The 20777-nt window shown below is 38.0% G+C and overlaps 1 protein-coding gene across 1 annotated transcript in view; it reads right to left on the reverse strand.

Moving 5' to 3' along the window:
• Positions 1-20777, reverse strand: part of mre11a (MRE11 homolog A, double strand break repair nuclease) — a 55315-nt gene that overhangs the window by 3602 nt on the left and 30936 nt on the right. The window contains exons 10-16 of the mRNA XM_073815637.1: positions 19466-19546; positions 19076-19205; positions 17807-17910; positions 16321-16494; positions 11285-11344; positions 7667-7856; positions 6226-6285 (exon numbers count right to left, since the gene is read on the reverse strand). Of these exons, the coding sequence (XP_073671738.1) occupies positions 6226-6285; positions 7667-7856; positions 11285-11344; positions 16321-16494; positions 17807-17910; positions 19076-19205; positions 19466-19546 (799 nt within the window). The remainder of the gene's footprint in view (positions 1-6225; positions 6286-7666; positions 7857-11284; positions 11345-16320; positions 16495-17806; positions 17911-19075; positions 19206-19465; positions 19547-20777) is intronic.

A 20777-nucleotide genomic window follows, 5' to 3' on the forward strand; every position in this document is an offset into this window, starting at 1 on the left:
ACGGTTATCAATATTATCATGGTTTTCTTAAATTGAGATGGAAATGTTCAAAAAGAACTGATACACACACTGAAAACATTTTAAAAGTTTTATTTTTGAAAATCAGCAAACAACAAATACAATTAGTAGCTATATGCACTTTTTGTAAGCATAAACATTAAATCAGGGGTGTCCAGCCTTTTTTGTTTGGCAATCTACTTTTAAAATGATAAAGCTGACAATACCTACCTGCTAAAAACATTTTTTAACAAAACACTGTTACATTTTTAATAACACTTTAAATGTGTGTTAGGAGGACTATCTCTACGTTGAATTTATGGCTGTCACCATTACATTCATTTTTGAGGAGTTAAAAAAAATCCTTGAGTACATGCCGAGTACTCCTTATAGCGGAATAGCGGAGAGGCGGTTTTGATGAAATAAACTAGAAAATGACAACATTATCAGAAGCATCTCTCTCTCTCGTTCGGTCGGTCGATCGATCGCACGCACATACACCGTGCATGTGGCTCAACTCCTGCATGAAGGCAAGAATGTGCATCCAAATTTCGGAAGTTAGACGACGCCGCTGCAGCGGGCAGGCATTAGATTTATAAAAACACACTTGAGAAGAAATGCGCAGCAACTCAAAAAGACTTGTTTCTACCATAATGCCAATTTGGTGCTTTGTTTTCCGAAGCTCGTGGAGGCGTGGAGCAGCATACACAGTTATTAACTTATGTGCGATCTACCGGCATTGCATTTGCGATCGACTGGTCGTATTGGACTAGCCTTGGCTCCGCCCTCCTACGTGCTTCCGCTTAATTTTCATTTCACTTCAGCAGTACGTCTGGGATTGCTCTATAGAGTTTTGTTTTCTTCTGCAAAAATCTGCAGGACCAATCAGCGAACAGATGGGGGTGGCTAAGAACGATGACGTTGAGGTGGTGCGTCAGTTTGAGTTGTAGTTCAGTAATGGCAGTGGAGAAAGACGTGAGAAAAGCTATTCGGTCCGTTGTTGCAAAACTGCCGAATATACAGAAGTTAAAGCCGGAGCAAGAACCAGGTTTGCTAAGTTTTGTTTGTCTGATTATTCTGACTTGTTGTTTCCGGACGGTTTCGGTGCATGATATACGTCACGACCACATGTTAGCGATTGGCTTTGGCAGATCCTGAGTGACTCTGGGCAGATCCAATAGTTTTAAACTTCAACAATGGACCCTCCTTAACGGAAGTAACGCTTTGCAATGGAGCATGGCCAGACTCTCTGTACAAATGAAATGAATGTACGAGAGTCTGGTTGGACCAGGCTAGTATTGGACACCCCTGCATTAAATGAACATTAACATGCAGCCCTGAGATGTATGAACCTGTTTTAATGAACAGTACCTTAAAAAATAACATCAAATGCACACATTAGCAACGCATTAAAACACAGTGCACCTGTTACTGCCTTCCGCCACGCCTTCCCGTGCAAAAACCAATGTTGCATGCGCGCGCCTGCGTCAAGCTGATTCTGGCTGGACAGGATTTACCACGAGTTTTCAAAATCACAGTAATCAAACACGGTTGTAATGATAATTACATTTTAAACGATAATACTAACCGTCAGGACATTTTATCATGGTTAATCGTGAAACTGGTAATCGTCCCATCCCTATTTGCATGTGTAGTTAGTTGTTGTGTGTATTATGTATTGTAGTTAATAAACTGGTTTGCATTTCACAATTGAATTGTTTCTGTGTTCAATTCTCAGCAAATTAAAGTCACTTACTCTGCTTTGATCTGTTACATGCTTTTAAGGTAATACTGTATAGCAGTAAGAAAGTTATTTTCTAAAGGACACGGAATTAACTTTTTAATGTACAATAATGAGTATATTCGCTGGACGAATGCATTTATTAATTGTTATTATTAATTCTGCTAAATCAGGTAAAACCTTATACATTTGTATAGTTAATTACAGTTACAGTTAGTTGTCTGTTTTAGTTGTCTATTGCAGTTTTTTTCAGTTGGCTCAAAATACCATTGAACCAACCATGCATTTGAACACACATTTTCAGACCAGCATGCCCATGCATTTGCTATTAAACAATGTGGTGCAGGACGTGAAAGTGATAACTGCGTCGGGCTGAACTAGCAAAATACACTTGCGTCACACCATAAGGGCTTATTATAGATGTCCGTAGGTCCTACGGTTTTCATATATACTTCTGCGCAGAGGTGGAAAAAGTAATAAAAAATTGTACTCAAGTAAAAGTAAAGTTACTTTTATAATATTTTACTTAAGTAAAAGTAAAGTTACTGGTCTAAAAATCTACTCAAGTAAAAGTAAAAAGTAAGTCATTTTAACATTACTCAGAGTAAAAGTTACTTTTTTAAAGCGGGGAGAGGAGGAGGATTCTATTATAGTTCAAAAACGACAAGGGAATATATATCTCAAACTAGTTGTTTTTAATTGTAGGAACATCTTTACAATTAAAGTGCAATTAAAAAAGTTAATAAAATAAAAAGCTTTTTTAAACTAAGAAACATTTATGGAATTGTTTAATGATTTTTACATTTGAGTTATGCACTTTTGAAGGTGGTCATCAGCTGGTAAATACAATCACTATAGTAAGGTTGTAATTGATGTAGGCTATTGCTGATAATATACATTATTTTATTAAACTATATATAGTTTAAATGAGCATATAATGAGTGCCATAGCTATATACTTTTGACACGTTTATTGCCTTCTCGCTTCCCTGACCTGGGTACCTGATGTCAGACCTTTATTCTTCTCTCTCTCTCTCTCTCTCTCTCTCTCTCTCTCTCTTTCTCTCTCTCTGCAATGTCTAATGACCTGCGCATTCTCGAGGATGTTCTGTAGTTGTGTTTGACTTGACGTGAAGGTGCTAGACCTCGGAAGATAATGCGCATGTTATTAAAAACGCGTCGTGCAAATGAACGGTAAAAACCCGGTCGTTTCGTACTCAAGAGCATGAATCCTACCTTTCATATGAAAGAAACACTCGCTTCGCGTCAGTGGAAAGTGGTCGCTTATGGCCAGGGGTTTATTTCATAAGATTTGAACTGAGGCGGGTCTGGATTGCACGCGCCTGTCTCGTCCGTCTCCATGGTTCTTTTTGCGCATTCCCCCGCCCATCAATCATCCGTTGCGCGTCTTTATCACCTTGCTTTTTTTTATGATTTAAAATGAAGCGAAGTACAATACTTTAAATAAAACATACTTAAGTAAAAGTAAAAGTACAGATTTTAAAAACTACTCAAAAAAGTAAAAGTAGAAAAAAAATTACTCTATTACAGTAACGTGAGTAAATGTAATTCGTTACTTTCCACCTCTGCTTCTGCGTCGTCATCCGCCTCTATGTGCAAACACACATGCAGACTGTTGGTAGGCAGTATCCACACATATAACCACAGTAGCAGCGCGACCGTCAATGAAGAAGCAACTTGGCTCGTTAGAAGCAGCAACTTGTTGTGTATGTTTTAAGAAGACCAGCAGTGGTGGAAGTAAATAAACAGCGACTTATGTTGCAGTTTGAGTTAAATCACTCCTCAACTTGGCCCATCTTTCCTCTCACTGTCATAAACGGAAATACCTATGACAGTTTTTTTTTTTAATGAGAATGCTTCTAGTGGACCATTCACAGTGCTTGCGGTCTTTGGAGAACTGACGCGCTGTTAAAAATTCGGCAAGGTGCACGTCAGGCTATGCAGAGCTACGCTAAGGCTACAGATAACCTACGCACGTATAGGCCTGGGGCGGTAACCGGATTACCGCCATACCGCGGTCACATGACCCATGCCGTGGGTCTAAGCTCCTCACTGTCATAACCGCAAAAAAAAAAAAATGAAACATTGGCCTGCACTTGTGTGTATATGTGGGGTTGTTATACACGTAGCTTGTTAACAACCGCAACTTGTTAACTGAACATTAACTGATATTGATATGTTATCTGTGACTCATTTAAAGCAATACAAACATTGTATCTAATTTGAACGTGCAAACAGCCGCAACAGATCAACAACAGAAGCAGGTTCATACATTATCAAATTTCCGTACCTAGCTCAAACATGCATTTTAGTCTGGGACTAGGATAAACCCTGTCTGGGAAACTGCCCCATATATTTTTGGACTGCCCAGGGGGAGCGCGAAACAGACACGGACTGCCCGGGCGCGCGCGAAACAGACGGACCACGTCATCATGGGCTTAAGGCTGCATTGCGCCGGGTGTATGATAGGACCCTACGTGTTTAAGAGCAATTTCGTCTGGCCTGTAAGATTCAGTATGTTGTTCCATGTGCCACTAGGTGGATATTCTGTGAAGCACAACACATATATTTAAATCCTGAGTTGCGTACTTGTGGGATTTCACAGCATTCTGAGAGAAGAATTGCAGTTTGTTGTGGCCACATCTGTAGTTTAATCATGGCATTTGTATTAAAACTTTGGTCATTCAAATGGTAACAATGTTGATTTTTTTGTCTGGAGCCTACTGGCTTAAAAGGAATCAAGGTGTGTGCATTGGAAAGGTAGGATCATCCCCTAGTGTTGAGATAGGGTGACCATACGTGCCATTCTTCCTGGACGCGTCCTGGCCAGGATTTCGGTGTGTCTTCCGAAAGTCGTATTTATTGACCGCATACGCCAATCAGTTAAAAACATAAAGGGCTCGTTATAGTCTTGCGTAGGTCCTACGGCGTAGCCGCGACGGCGTAGGTTCCGCGTCGGTTTTCATTTATACTTTTGCGTCGTCCTCCGCGTCGACGTGCAAACACATGCGCAAACCGCTGGTAGGCAGTATCCACGCATGTAACCACAGTAGCAGCACGACCGTCAGAGAAGAAGATGCTTGGCAAGTTGTTGTGTATGATTTGAGAAGACCAGCAATGATGGAAGTAAATAAACAGTGACTTTTGTTGCAGTTTGAGTTAAATCACTCCTCAACTTGGCTCATCTTTGTTTTCACCGTCGCAAACGGAAATACCTATGACGCAGTTTTCGCAGTTTTTTTACCTGATGGGAGGGGTTCTGGTGGACCAATCACAGCGCTTGTGGTCCGTGTAGAACTGACGAGCTGTTAAAATTTTTGCAAGGTGCACGTCAGGCTACGCAGAGCTACGCACAGGCTACGGATATGGCGTAGAACTTACGCACGACTATAAATCGCCCTTAAGACATACAATCGTAGTTTCATTCCTACCTTAAAATGTAACTGTTGCTTTTCTGTAAGAATAATGATAATCATCTATAGGGGTGTCACGATTCTCAAAATCCTCGATTCGATTACATTTTCGATTCCAAGGTCACGATTCGATTCGATTCTCGATTCTTTTGAGGACAAAAATGATATGCCATTATTTATTATTATTATTATAGTTTAACATTAACATGCACATTGCACAACTTGTGGGCTTCACTTAACGCGAGAGCTTGTAGAGAGAGGATTCCTTCTTGCACGCACATGGATGGACCTAATGCACATGGACATAATGCGCGTGTCTTGGACTCATAGCATCTGAAATAAATCCAGCATCATACGCAGCTGCGCTTCTCTCTGTCTCACGTGCACGCGCTCGTGCTCTCGCATCTGTCCAAAGTCTAAACATGAACTAAAGTAGTAATCCTTATGTATTTGTTCAGTTTTATGCGTTTCATGCGAGCTGAGGCAAACTATCCCTCTTGTTTCAAATATAATCCGCTGCATCTTTGCGCCTCTCTCACTCTCGCGCACGTGCAGAGAGCTGCGCTCTGTCCAAAGGCAGATCACTAGGTATCCTGTTTATGATATGCATTTCAAGGAGTTGTAGCATCCCTCGTGTTTAAAATATGATCGCGTTCCGCTGGACAGATGTTTTTAAAGGCATATCTGAGAGTTTTTTTCCCTCTCTTGGCAAGCCGACCGGACCTGACATGGGGGCGTGGCAGCATCGACGATCCCATTTTTTAATTCGAAGTTCGAAGCTGTGACTTAATTTCGATCGATTTCGATTTAAAATCGAAATCGTGACACCCTTAATCATCTATGATGTATGCGGTTCAAGAATACGACTTCAGGAAGAAGCACCCGAAATCCTGGCCAGGACGCGTCCCGGAAGAATGGCACGTATGGTCACCCTAGTTGAGATGGGATTTATTTATGAACATCTGTAAATAACTTGAACTAGCAGGTCAGAATTGTTTGTCAGAAATGTAGATTATAGGAATTATACTTTAGTATCTAAGTGTCATTATCTTACCATCCATTATTGATTGTCCTTTCTGTCCACGTCCACCCCTGCCCGATTGAGAGGCAACACCTAGACAAGTCAAAAGAATGGGGGAAAAAAGAGGTAAAACAGAATTTAAATACCCCCCAATGGTAAAGTACTGTAACAAGTACATATATGCAATGAACACAGTTAAAAAGTGTGCAAGACTACATTATAAAAACAAAAAGGGCTGTGCCTACCATACCATCATAATAACACCGGTATAATTTTGTACATGATAAAAAAGTGTCATCTCACGATATAGCGATGTGATGACGTATGGCACATTTACGTTTACCTGAGAGCAAGAGCAGCATGTCAGCCACTCGTCGAGTACAACCAGGCTGTGAAGGTACATGAGAAGGAGATACTAGCAGCTGGTGATGTGTGGCCCAAAAGTAAACAAAGAACTCAAACGAGCATCCCTGGCTATGTTTAATTGCACAAAATGTTGTCAATCCGACTGAATTTAATCCAATTGAAAGTTACGACAATACAGTTTACATGCACCCTAAACATTGCAATCTAATTAAAATGTTAGTTTACATGTACATTCTATATAATCCGAATCTAACGTCTGTGCAAGCACACAGCCAGGGTTGCCAGATTCACATATCAAAACCAGCCTAATGGACATTTAAAAATAGCCCAAAGCATCCCAATGACTATTCACAACCCAAATTTAGAAAAAAACATTCAAAAGGCACGGCACTATTTTATTGCTTTATGTATCGTAATGTTATGAAAGTACACATGAACGTTGCAGAATGTACAGTGCGTGACCCCATTACCTTAATAATGCGTATTGCCATTGCACGTTTCTGTGATGAGAATGATGTGATACATAAATATCAAGTAAATATAAGACGTGAACTTGAGCACAATTTTTCTGGTAGTTTTTTTACAAGGTAGTTTTGCATCTGATTGAGAAAATACTACGATCCACGCGTTTACATGCGTACTTTTCTCCTGCTGATGGGATCACAGATCAGAGTACACCACCCCTTTCAATACAAATTAAATTTGCATCCGATCGACCTCAATTGTATTGATTAAGGTGTTAAAATAAAGGCTTTTCGATACAATTGAGCCATCAATACGATTACAAACAAACTTTTTGGTTGCAAGTAAACGTAGCTACTGAAGCACTCGTTAGTTGCACTACAACATTAAGAGTGGTCAAATTAACAATTTGGTACATCATGACTAAAAAAAACATAAATTATTACATTGTAAAGGGGTTTTTCTTTATCATGGAGAGGATAATGCAATCATTCACCACTGTTAACCTATATAGACATACAGGATTTTTATGTTGCTAAGCTAAACGCTGTGTTGTTTTTTTAGTCAGAATGTACCAAATTGTTGATCTGGCCACTCGCAATGTAACATTTGTTTATTATATTGAATTTTTTGTTTGTCTACACACCTTTCGCTCTTCCTCTTTTGCTTATATTTTGACCTCTTCCTCCTCTAGAGCCCCGTCCTCTTCCACGAATTGGAGGAGCAGGAGTGGCTTCCTCATCAGTTTCCATGGCAGCTGCTTCATCTGATATATCAAAATCATCATCTTTCACAGTATCACCGTGGTCCCTATGAGCTTTTGCACGGTTTATAGCCTGAAACAGAATAAATGAGCAAATCCTTTAATGCTGCTAGATTTTAGGATTTTCTTAGCTTAAATCTTTTTTATTCATGTTTTTCAAATCAGAGGGCTCTATCATACACCTGGCGTGACGCAAGAGTCTTTTGCTAGTTTCACCCTGCGCGATTATCATTTTCACGTTTAGTGCCACGTTGTTTAAATAGCAAATGCATTTGTGCCCAATTTTGCGCCCATGGGCGTTCTGGTCTGAAAACGAGGTGTGTTCAAGCGCATTGTTGGAGTGTTGCTATTTTGAGGCAAACAAAATAGACTACGCCATTGACCAATATGTTTTTTTGTTATTTAAAAAGCGCAGTAAATTGAGGACCAATTATGAGGCGTTAGAAGGCGTAAAAAGCTGCTTCACCTGTATCATGGAAAGTAAATAAATGCTTTGCTTTAAACAAATGCATCTATTTTTAAATGTTTTTTTAAATGCTACCCTATGGTTTTATTGTATATGATGACACCATACCTGTGGATATGGTCAGATGAGAAACATTTTAAGTAATGCTTTGTGCTCTCCGCACGTTTGTAAATTCTTTATCTCTTGTTTGTATATTTAGAGTACAAACCTTTTCTTGAATATTTGCAAATTATTTTATGAAATTACAATAATTATGTAGGATATTAATACATTTACAGCAATTAAAAACCTGCTATTTTTACTTCTATGACTGAAAGAAAAAGGCTTTTAAAGGTTTTAATCCAAAAAATTTAAATTTCAATAAAAATTAAAATAACACATTTTTTAACATTATTCTTAAACTCAAAGTCACCGGAAATCGAGCAGGACCAAAACATTTTACAGCTGATCGCTGTCAAAAAAGTTCAGTGACGACGTCCCAAGGATGACAGCAGCAATGACAGTGTTATTAATATGACAAAGTAAGTAATGCAATTAATGTTTATTTATTTTTATCAGTGTATACCACATGTCAACTAAATGAATATAACATGGCAAAGATGAATGCACATTTATATAATGATTCAATAGATTTATAGCATTTTGTCATGGATTTATTGTATTTTGCAGAAAAAATTATCAGTTATTATAATTAATCTTTGAAAATCAACTTATGGATTTGAATTTGTAATGTTATTTTAACCTCAAGATGCTATGTGAAAGTTTGTAACAGAAAATAGTGGTTTTCATCTTGTCACTTTCTTGGTATGGAAAACACACTCTTTAAATGTATTTACATATTCCTTTTCAAGTGTGCCTTTTAATTTTAATATTGGCAGTCTTGCCTCGAGATTGTATTGAAAATGAAATGTCAAATCATCACTTGCATTTTATTTTTCAATTTGGCAGAAAAAATGCATTATCACCTTGAAAATGGAAAAAAAGTATGTTTTAATTTTTATTTAAGCATTTAATTTTCATATTTGAGACATATTTTGCTATTTTATTTTGGAATTTAATTAATTAATTTAAAATTGGCTAAACCCGTTTCATACCTAAAAGGCTCATTATTAGGGCTGGGATAAACGATTATTTTTTTAACGATTAATCTAGCGATTCTTTTTTCGATGCATCGATTAATCTAACGATTCATTTTATCAGTCCGATTCGACTTCGATTCGATTATCGATTATCTCCCCATTAATTAACTAATAGCAATTTATACATGTTGATTTACATATCTGAATGTAAACATTTCCATATATGTTGATTGCTCTTGAAATTTAAAATAAAAAAGGACTATACAAGTGCAAAATAATGCATTCTTAGTCAGAGGTAGCATTTCATAAAGCGTTTGCAGCACATACTGTGCTGTTTAGTAACAGTATAAAAATCTCAAGTTCAAATGACTTTATTTTGCATGCATTTATGAGCAAAACCTCTTCAATGTGCCTTTTGATGGTCACACAGTGTAATTTTTATAACTTGATTTGTTTAATCCACATTGTTTTCGTGCTGTTCTAGTCCATGTAATGACAGATATAAACACAATTAGACTTAAGAAGCACATACATTATTAAATCTCTTTCTCTTAAGTTTATTAAGATAGATGAGGACTCATTTACTGCTGTACAGAGAGTGAATGAAAACGCAGTCTTCTGGCAACAGTGTGTTTTTACATATTTCATTGCTTTTTGTTAAATTGCTCTGTTTAAAACACATTTGGCATCACATTCATGATTTTATGGTAAATGAGACTCTTTCGCGTCAATCCACGAGCATTTAAACCATAAACAAAGCACTTTCACTTTAAATGAGCTTGAGCACCGCAGCAGAACCCACGCAGAAACGATTGCAGCACTGTTGCTACAGAGCCGCGAGCTCGCGCTCCTCATGCGGCAGGGTGCATGCTTGTTAACATGGGCGCTGAAAAAACATGCGCAGCTTACACACTGCTCACACTTGCTGCGAAGCCGGCGTGGACTGGAGCCACTCGCGTTGCTACTACTCAACGGTGTCGTCTTTTTGGGTCTGACGAATCGACGCGCATATTTTGTGTCGACTTATTTTTTGCGTCGACGTCGTCGATTACGTCGACGCGTTGTCCCAGCCATACTCATTATGCGTCTCATTATGCAAATCTTTGGTTCCCTCAGGCCTTTCTAAGCAAAAAGTGTCTTAGAAATTCTAAATCAATATATTGTTTTATGTGAATGAGTAGGCACATCATTTTCACATCATTTTGAAAAAAAAACTCTAGACTATCCAGTTTTGAAAAGTCTTATAAAAACATTTTTAGTAGGGGTTTTGTGGACTTATAGATGGTTTCAGCAGTAACAACATAAACAAGCGGCTGTTGCGGTCCGCACGTAACTTCCGGTAAACTCCGCTAAGAATAAATAACAATAAAGTTCTTTAAACGTAGTTTGTTTATATAACAAGCACAAAAAACAACACATAGATTACCTAGGAAACAAAATTATTTGTTATTTTTGACGAGGCATTTGTTCAAGAGATTAGTTTAGCAACTAGTCAGACCATTAAAAAAACGAAACCGGAAGTAAAGTTCGGATCCAGACGTGTATCGCGTCAGCGCACGTGCGTCAGATGAAACCGTCTATATAAGTGACTTAAACATTTTGCTTTTTTAAAAATCATGCATTAACATTTTTCTCTCAAAAATACAAACATGTACATACATGTTGCTCACATAATATTGTAGCCCAGTTTATGCTGAAGCACAAATGTCAGTGCTGGTCAAAACTGCTTAAGGATGCCAAATCACCTCAAGACCCCAGAGGGTTAATAAGAGACTAAGATTTTAATTTGAAAGTGCACCTTTTTAACTCCAAACTCAAGGGGAAGTGACAGTAAAAGGGTTAAAATTATTACAGCTTTCAGAGTTTGCACAGTTGCATATAAATAATTGATTGAAATTAATGTAAAAATACATTTGTGAAAAGTACCTAGAAGAAAACAAGAAATGTGACACTGACCTCTTGTACTTCCTCATCCTCCTCTGCTGTGTTTTTCTTAGATTCTCGAAATCGCCGAATCTGAAGACATAGAAGTATACAAAGAGATTGTAAAAATGCCTGATAATGAGATATTTAACAGCCATAGAAAACTATTAACAGCCATATAGCAATGGACTATAGCGGTGGATTCACCCCAATTACGGGGTGTGTTAAAAAAATTAGTAAAATTAGTTCAGGGTCGCAAATAAACAGAGCAGATGATGCGCATGATGATGCGCATGAGTTAAGCACCACGGACATCACAGCTAACGAAGCCATAGTACACAAAAAAAAAACTGGAGGACAAAAACTGAAGGTTTACAAGAAGTTTTGAAACACCTGGTATTGTGACTCCTATTTAAATTCCTCAAGCAAATAAAAAATAACATGGCCTGGCAAACAATATTTTTGAATAATAAGTTCTTCTTGCATTCCAAATAAACTGTAACATGTGAAAAAAATCATCTGCTTTGTACTAGGCGCTTTTTGATCCCTGCCAAGCCTCGTCCTATCAGCTACAAACAGGGCCGGAGTGGGACTCATTTTCAGCTCTGGAGTTTCATGCCTTAGACCGGCCCACTTTAGTTCACGACTGACTATTAAAATAATATCTTTAAACCCTCAGTAGTATAAGTCTGCAGTAGTGCACTGTTCTCTGCAGCCTTGCAATTCACTGTATTTTTCAAATAATTTCATATTCCGTGCAAATGCAGTAAACAATTATATTTTTTGCCATAATCATGCATCCCTACCATAAGACCATAATATTACTAAAGTAAACTTATTCAAAAACTAAAGGAAACAAATGTGTTTGTGTTTTCCTCTATATTTCTATTTCTAAAAAATGGTGAGTCTTGAGATTAACTGTTGGGTTGATAACGTTTGGAAACCCCTGATATACAATACACAAGCAAGATTTATCAAGTATGCATTGGAAACAAATGGAAAAAATCTGTATCTTATTTTTTTAGTACTTAGATCATGTCTATTGCTAAATAACGTAGGCTAAGGTACATTGTGTTAAAAAAAAGAAAACATAATGGATATACTTTTGAAACGACTTTTTTCAAATAAACTAATGAGTTTTGCATCAAATAGATTTTTGTTCCTTGCAATAAACGATGAATAATGACTATTCATAGAGAGTTCATCTATGACTTGGATAAAAAAATACGTTTTGTAAATTTTTTTCCTTTTAGAGACCAGCCCGTTTGTTAAAAGACGCGCTCAAGTTTATTTAAAATATAGACGCGCGGCCGGCAAGCGCACTCAATATAGACGCGTCTGAAACAAAACTCGTGTTCAAGTAAGCGCTTTGAAAACCAGAAGACAGCGGCACGTCCTGCGTTTCCCATGCGTTTTAGATGTCAATGAACCCTAATGCAAGAATTCTTCCAATAAGTGGTCGGGACTCGGGACACAATCAACTTGTGCATAAAGCGGCGGGGACATCTCTCACCCGCAAATACGCGTCATCCCGGTGGCATGACAACACCGGCCCTCGTGGCCAAAAAAAACAGACCGGCCCACCGGGAATCCTCCCGGTTCTCCCTATGGCCAATCCGGGCCTGGCTACAAAGGTAGGCATTTCAAGGGAAAACCGTCAACAGTTACGGATGTTACTGAAAGAGAAGACGGCTGATCGTGTTCATCATGACTTAACGAAAGGGTAGCAGTAGTGTTTCCCACACATATGCGTTCTGGTGTGAGTCTGTGTGCAAGCTCTCTCCCTACCTATGATGCTGTATGCCGTGCATGTGTTCTGTTGTCATAACTCTGTGTAACAGCAACAGTGTAATTTCTGAATTTGCAACAAATTGTCTGGGCTATACGCGATATGCAATAAAAGTACCACGTACTTAAAATAAAAATGCGCTCATAACGCAACAACACTGATGAGAAGAGCAACATCACTGGGTCGTGGGTCGTTACTGGATCCTGTTTAGTCACTCTTTTATAGACCAGACCAGATAATATGTAAAAATAGCATTCAGTTTAGAGATCGACCGATATATCTGTTTTCCGTATTTTCCCCGATATTTGAGCATTTTCCGATGATCGGATATCGGTTTTGTAATCGGATTGACCGATAAACGAGAGAATTGAGAATTGCGCGCTGAACGCATTTGAGGAGAGGAGCTCACAGCAGCAGCAACGTGCACAGCAAATATGACGGCGGAGTGATGCAACTTCATTAAAAAGACTTTGAGTATACTTACTTTGCATATGAGGCATTTATAACACATCTTATTTGTGCATTAATGTATGTTATGTTAAATAAGTTGATATATTTAAAGAAATGTATTCAGCTTGTCCAAGAATAGAGACGAACTCACAGAGTTACGCTGGCTGTTCCATAAAATCCGGTCCCAATAACGACATAGTTTTGCATGAATAAAACAGCCATGAATTAATGCTTTGTGGAATTAAAAACGCTAAATCAATTTCTTTTTTCTGTTATTTATGCTTATCATTAGCATCTTAAAATCACGTTCATATTGATGTTCACTTACCTAAGTTATATTAACATTTCCCAGATAGACATTATTTTGCTAAAATATCTAAATAAATGTCTGTGGATATTAATTAATTATTTATTACCTCCGCAAGCGGTCACAGTTTGATACAGTTAATGCGTGAGTAAATGCATAGGTAAACAGCGCTGTCAACAGCCATTTCATAAGCTATAACAACAAAATATTAATTATTCTGACATCAAATAACATTACTAGTTAAGAAATTCAGTGATATATAAGCCGTTTTGTTTGTTACTTTCCTGAATGTAGTATTCCAGTCAGTGATATTATTTGTAAAATCTCTTTGCTAACTACTTGTTGGACTGCTGAAGGCTACAGGTTGCTGGTCAAGACAACGAAATTATATCCCAAAAAAGGCACTTAATCCACCTGTTTTACTCTATAAACTATATATAAAAAGCAGCCAACTCCGCCGCTCCGTAACCTGGCAACCGGAGCGCGAACTTTGGATCAGTCCATTTCTGACGAAATGATAGGGGTGTTTGGAATGGTCCATGTATTGGGAATAGGGATGCTCATATCAGTTAATTTTCCCGACCGACAACCGTAGCTTCAAAACCGAACATTAACCGTTAACTTATAAGATTTTAATATGAAATTGACATTGAGTAAAAATACAGTTGACTGTTGTCTGTGAACTAGTAAAAACAAAACATTTAATTTGAACGTGCAAACAAGCAACGACAGATCAACAACAGATTCATACATTATCAGATATTCATGCAACATTACCTTATTAAAAAGCACGCGATCGGTCCAGAGGATTAATATCCAAAGAGGGCAGATTGTCTCCGTTTCATCTACCACAGTGGTCATTTCTAAAGCAGGACGCTTTTCAGAAAGTTTTGGTTTTGCGTCGTCTTTCTCCGTTTGTGCAAAAAGTGAGATGTTTATGGTCAATGTCAGGGTCAGAGGCCATCACAGAACGTCTGTCCGGATGTGCGCGAGACGGACTGCGTCATCTTGCGCGTACACGCGCGCGTCTCCGTTCAGCTTCCAAACACGCACACAAATTATTTCTCATACAAATTATTACTTTATCAGACCGTCAGGGCAGCAATCATTTGTGTCATTTACAGGACATTCACAAATTAAAGTTAGAAAAGTGGCGAAATGTCTGTCGGCTCATGACGACATGCACCATGTATTAACAAAAAAAAATTATTTTAACTGATAATGTTAATCGGTCATAAATTCTTACCTTCAGTTAACGGTTAAACGGTCAATGTGAACATCCCTAATTGGGAATTTAGTTTCTACATTATTCATTAAATTAATATTATTCTTCACTCTTTCAGACCCCTCTATTTATGACTTTGTATGCAAAGAGGGAGTGATTATGATGATTATTATTATTATAAGGGTTTGTTCAGTTTAGTAGTGTTGTAGTAATTATGTCAAAAACAGAAGTATATCAGGTAATAAAAATCGGTTCAGCATATCGGTTATCGGGCACATAAGCATCCAAATATTTGTTATCGTATCGGTTTTAAAAAATGAGTATCGGTCGATCTCAAATTCAGTTGTGTTCAAATACAACATAATGTGACAGATCAAAGAGTAAAACACGACGCAATGACATCACATATATGCTAATCGGCGTGTGACGTCATCATCACCACCACAGTCTCTTAAAATCCTGTGGGAAACACTGGCTAACATACATAAATGCCCAGTTCCATTAGAACAGGCTGCTACTACTTCCAGACACCTTTTAAGTGCATTTTTTTAGTAAACAACATAAAACATTACAAGCACACAATTCACAACAAAAAAAGTAAAATTTAACTTTTTTAAAGCTTTACAGCTGAAGGAACAAATTAATATTTATAGTATGCAGTGCACATGCATCTATAGTATGCAAGCAAACAACACGACTGCCTGAATAACGCTTCCTCAAATACATATCAGGATCGTTGCCTCATAAACAAGAGCTGAGGAGAAATTACCTAGGTTTCAAACACACTGGATGAGTGTAGAAAGCTGCTAGCAAATCTAAATATATATATATATATATATATATAAAAAAAAAATGTGTCACAATCTCTATTACTTTACATCTGCTGCCCCATAGGTGACATGAAGCGCTTGTTCTGGCACGATAATCTAAATAATATCCTATGATGTGTGTTACGATCCTCGCCCTCTGTATTATATGTTGTGTGTGTGTGTGTGTGTGTGTGTGTGCAGGGATTGGATAACCTATCGAGGAACATGATTGGTGAGTGCAGAGGCGGGTGGATTTAAAAAGGTTGGCGTCAGCTGCACTGGTGGACAATCACTGTTGCCTACGCCCTTGTGCCTCTATCCTAATCACAGTTGTGATAATATAGAGCTATGTCACACTCTTACTCCAGTGATATTGCTTAAATATTATATACCTGTTTTGTGACATTTTGGAATTGTCCTGTATGAACACGGTTGCATTTAAAAAGGAATTAAGGGCAAATTAAAGTGCATGGTTTTTTTTCCTTTTACCTCCTCATCAATTTTTTCCTCTGTGGCCTCAACACGTCGTTCCCGCAGGAAGCGCTGGGTTTTCTCCAGCTGGTATTTTATGAGTTCTTCGATAGCATCTTTCTCCTCCTTATCCACAAACTCTTGCACTGCCTTCCCCATGCCTTGCTCAGTCAACAAAGACAGCTGCACATTCTGCAAACACACAAGCAAAAACACATATTTTTGAATATACCGTAACAGCTCTTCCTGTCCAAACCTGTTCATGAAGTACATAACATGTGCTTTGCACATTACACGTTTGCAAGTTTAGGTTATAACAGGGGATAGTAGTGTATCAACAGATGCTTAATGTCTTCCAAAAAAGGTTGAGCAGGGCTTTGGAGTGTGAGCATTTTGACCTAATTTTTCAATGGTGCAAGGGGGGTGGAAGGGAGAAAAAAGTCTCAGCGACTGAAAGTCTCCATCTGGTTCAATCGTGGTCTAAACCAATCAGAGATAGTGAAGGGCGGACCCCCCTCTGATTGGCCATGGTTTCAGATATTCCTGTACATGACACAGAGAGGTGAGTAGCCAAGGCCCGTCAGATAAACACAGTGGATTGCTGTGATTGATGAAAGAAAATGAGACAACTTTTTCATTAAGAATGTTAGGTTAAGGCCTGATCTTCCAAAAACCATAACCAATCTACAACCATAACCAATCTACCCATCTACAACCATCTACATTAAATTTTTCAGACGTACCATTTCAGACCCAAATCAATGAGTGAACTCAGGGTCATTGGGGCTGACTTTGGGAAAAATGTGCAGATGCCCAGTGGGGTGAGGGGACAAGGTGGCTCCCACATGTTTTAAGGGCCCTAGAGACCTTTCTTAAACCAGGACAGTTCACTGCTGTGTAAAACCATATGGACCATTTGCAATGCCGAGCTACAAAGGCCAGGCGTGTCTTTCAGAATAATCCTTTAATTACAGACACTAACATCATTGTTGTTGTTTTTTTGGTTTAAGAATTTAGTTCATCAGTCAGGGCTGTACAGTGTGACATATATTTCACACATGCTCTGAAAAAACTGGTCTCTAAGAGAGATGAAGTGGGATGTGTTAATTTGAATTGTTTGTGGTCATCTTCAGCTGTGTTAATAATACTGCACTGTTATATCTAAACTGCCAGTTTGCGGCCTTGAGACCCTCAAAATGTCCCCACAAGGTCACAGATTTACTGGTATTCCTATCTTTGTGGGGACAATACCAGGTACACACACACACACACACACACACACACACACACACACAGTCATTTTAAAGGGAAATCTTCCATTGAATTCACTTGCAATTTCTCATTGCCCTTTTCCTCTTTCTAAAAGTAATGAAAAACTTTACAACCTCTGGAAACCTATAACTACGAGACACTGTTAAGCATAATCATTTGTTTTTGATTTATGGACTTAAATGGAAGGTAAAAAGAGCAGAGAGCTGTTTAAAATCCCAAACAAAGTACAAACCTTCTCTGCTGTCTGGAAGTATTCCTTCACAAGATCTTCCACCCTCAACTGTAAAACCTCAGATGTAGGACGAGAGAGAAGTGCTTCAAAATCCATACCTTCTTCTGCAGAAAACACAAAGCATGATTAACATGTAAACACAAATTTAAACATTTGTATGTACATGTTTATGCATACTAGCTGTAATAATAATGAATGCCATGTTAAAATGATTTTACTGCAATTAAGGATTGTTGTCAACTTGCCCAGCACAATGTGCAGCTCAGTTAAGGTAATAATAAACTGAAATACAAACTAAAATCAGTTTGTATTTCACGCAAGTGTACACTGCCAATGTCCTCAGACCATTTAAGGAGATTATGTAAGTTTTGTTTACTGTAATATGCATAGTGAATGCAAAACTCTGTCGGTTTACTTGTCTGATATTTCACTGCTATAAGCTGTATACATCAACACTGAGACTAGAGTTAATATCATAGAAATGTTTGTCTATTCTGTGTTATGTGCTATGTATGTTCCAATTTTCAGGGGTGCAAACCCATCAAAAATCTACAAAAATCCAACCTTTCATTGGAGAATAATAATTTTAAAATAGGGAAAATCTCATTTTGAGAGAAATATTTTACCCTAATACACACTGCTCACAATTAATCATACCATTTTATTCAATACTTTTTTCAACCTCCTTTTCCCAAGAGAACAGCTCTGAGTCTTCACCTATAATGCCTGATGAGAACACCTGACAAGAGATTAGAGACCAGATCCTTCAGATTCCAGCTCCATGTTGGTGCTTCTTCTCTTCAGTTCATGACTCTTGTCAGGTGCTTCCAAACTCATCAGGCATTATAGGTGAAGACTCAGAGCTGTTCTCTTGGGAAAAGGAGGTTGCAAAAAGTATTGAATTAAAGGGTATGGTTAGTTGTAAGCAGTGTGTATTAGAGAAACATATTTCTCTCATAATGAGATTTTCCCCAATTAAAATTATTATTCTCCAATGAAAGTTTGGATTTTTGTAGTTTTTTAAAATAAAAGATCAAAAGTATTAACGATGCAGATTTATTTTCACAGCCTTCTTTGGTCATATTTACAAAGGATATGAATAATTTTAAGCACACCTGTATATACTGTATATATGATGTAAAATAAACTTATTATGCATATGATTAGTGGTAATGAATCCTTTTGCAGCCCTAAAAAAGTTATACTCGTAATGGATATTGTCTGTGAGTTATTGCAGCAATTTATACTTATATAAAGTGTGTGACTTGCCTTTAATTTTGTCTTTGGGCTCTCTGTGCCTAACAAAATGCAGAATATCTTTTGGGTTTGCCACTCGATCCACAAACTTTTGACTGAAGCGCATGGTATTAAACGCTTCAAAACCCCCACTATAATCCACCTGAGAGTGAGAGCCATATGAAAGACAGAAGAACATAAAACAGTTAAATTATCGTTTTTAACGTTTACGTGCTAATTTTTATATGCAGAACATAATATAGGTGTGACTGATGTATATTCCTTGCATTACTTAATAAACATAATAATATACAATTTCCTAGTACAATTAAGTGACATTTGGGCATTTTCCAGTGCTTCATGAACCTAGAAAACAGCAAACAAGATATTTTTGTAATGAGAGCGTATGCAATCAATACACACTCGTAGCCTGATGAGAGGTTTCTCAGGAGTTAGGGTATTTCCAAGTCTCTCTCGTTCAGCTTCCTCAAGCATCTCCTCAACCTGATAAATCAAAAAATACATTACAACCAACAAGTTCAGTTATTCCTGTCTGAACTCTTTCTCAAATACACATTCACTGTTCTATAACTCCCAGGGGTCTTTTTTTTTTAACCAGCCCAATGGACATTCAAAACTTGCCCAAAAGCATCCCAATGACTATTTACAGCCCAAATACCAATAACTAATAAACAAAATGGGAGGTAGTGCGTGAGGTAGTGTTGTAGTTCTCGAGACCGGTCTCAAGACCACTTTTTAAAGGTCTTGGTCTCGTCTTGGAATCGACCACATTTTTTCTTGGTCTTGTCTCAGACAAAGAGGACTCCGAATTTTATTTCAAGACTGGTCAAGACCACAACTGATGGCACATCACAAATTTATTTTTTATCATTAATTTTATGCAGTTTATTCAGGTTTGGCATATGATGTTGGCATTGTTTAAGCATTGTTTAAGTTTCTCCCAATGACAATTTTTCTAATTTTATTACTAAAAACACCTGCATTGTGTTTAGTGGATGGCAAGCCATGGAAAGATAGTTCAGAATAAATGGTTATGTTTATTTCAGCTATTTAGTGTTTGTTCACCTTTATTTGCCTAACCCTAACCCACACACACACACATTCTGGTTTCCATGTTTTGTGGGGACATTCCATAGACGTAATGCATTATATACTATACAAACTGTATATTCTATTCCCCTTACCTACCTCCCTAACCCCAACCATCACAGAAACCTGCTACTTCACATTTTCAAGAAACATCATTTTGTTTGATTTATAACCTTGTTTCCTCATGGGGACATCAAAATGTCCCCACAAGGTCACAAAAATACTGTTATTCCTATCTTTGTGGGGACAATTGATCCACAAAGTGATAATTACCAGGTACACACACACACGCATGCACCCACACAGACAAGAAGTGCCTAATCATATGCATATTCCACATTCTATCATAAGTGTTTTAATGCAGTGACTTGCACTGGTCTTGGTCTTGACTTGGTCTCGGCCTGTCTTGGTCTTGACTTGGTCTCAACCCTTAAAAGTCTTGGTCTTGTCTCGGTCTCGGCCTGTCCTGGTCTTGGTCATGACTTGGTCTCGGTTTAGGTGGTCTTGACTACAACACTAGCGTGAGGTGTGGAAGGTAGCGCGTGAGGTGTGAGAGGTAGTGCAGGAGGTGTGGGAGGTAGCGCAGGAGGTGTGGGAGGTAGCGCGTGAGGTGTGGGAGGTAGCG

Source organism: Paramisgurnus dabryanus, chromosome 8 (assembly GCF_030506205.2).
Source record: "Paramisgurnus dabryanus chromosome 8, PD_genome_1.1, whole genome shotgun sequence".
NCBI classification, from domain to species: domain Eukaryota; kingdom Metazoa; phylum Chordata; class Actinopteri; order Cypriniformes; family Cobitidae; genus Paramisgurnus; species Paramisgurnus dabryanus.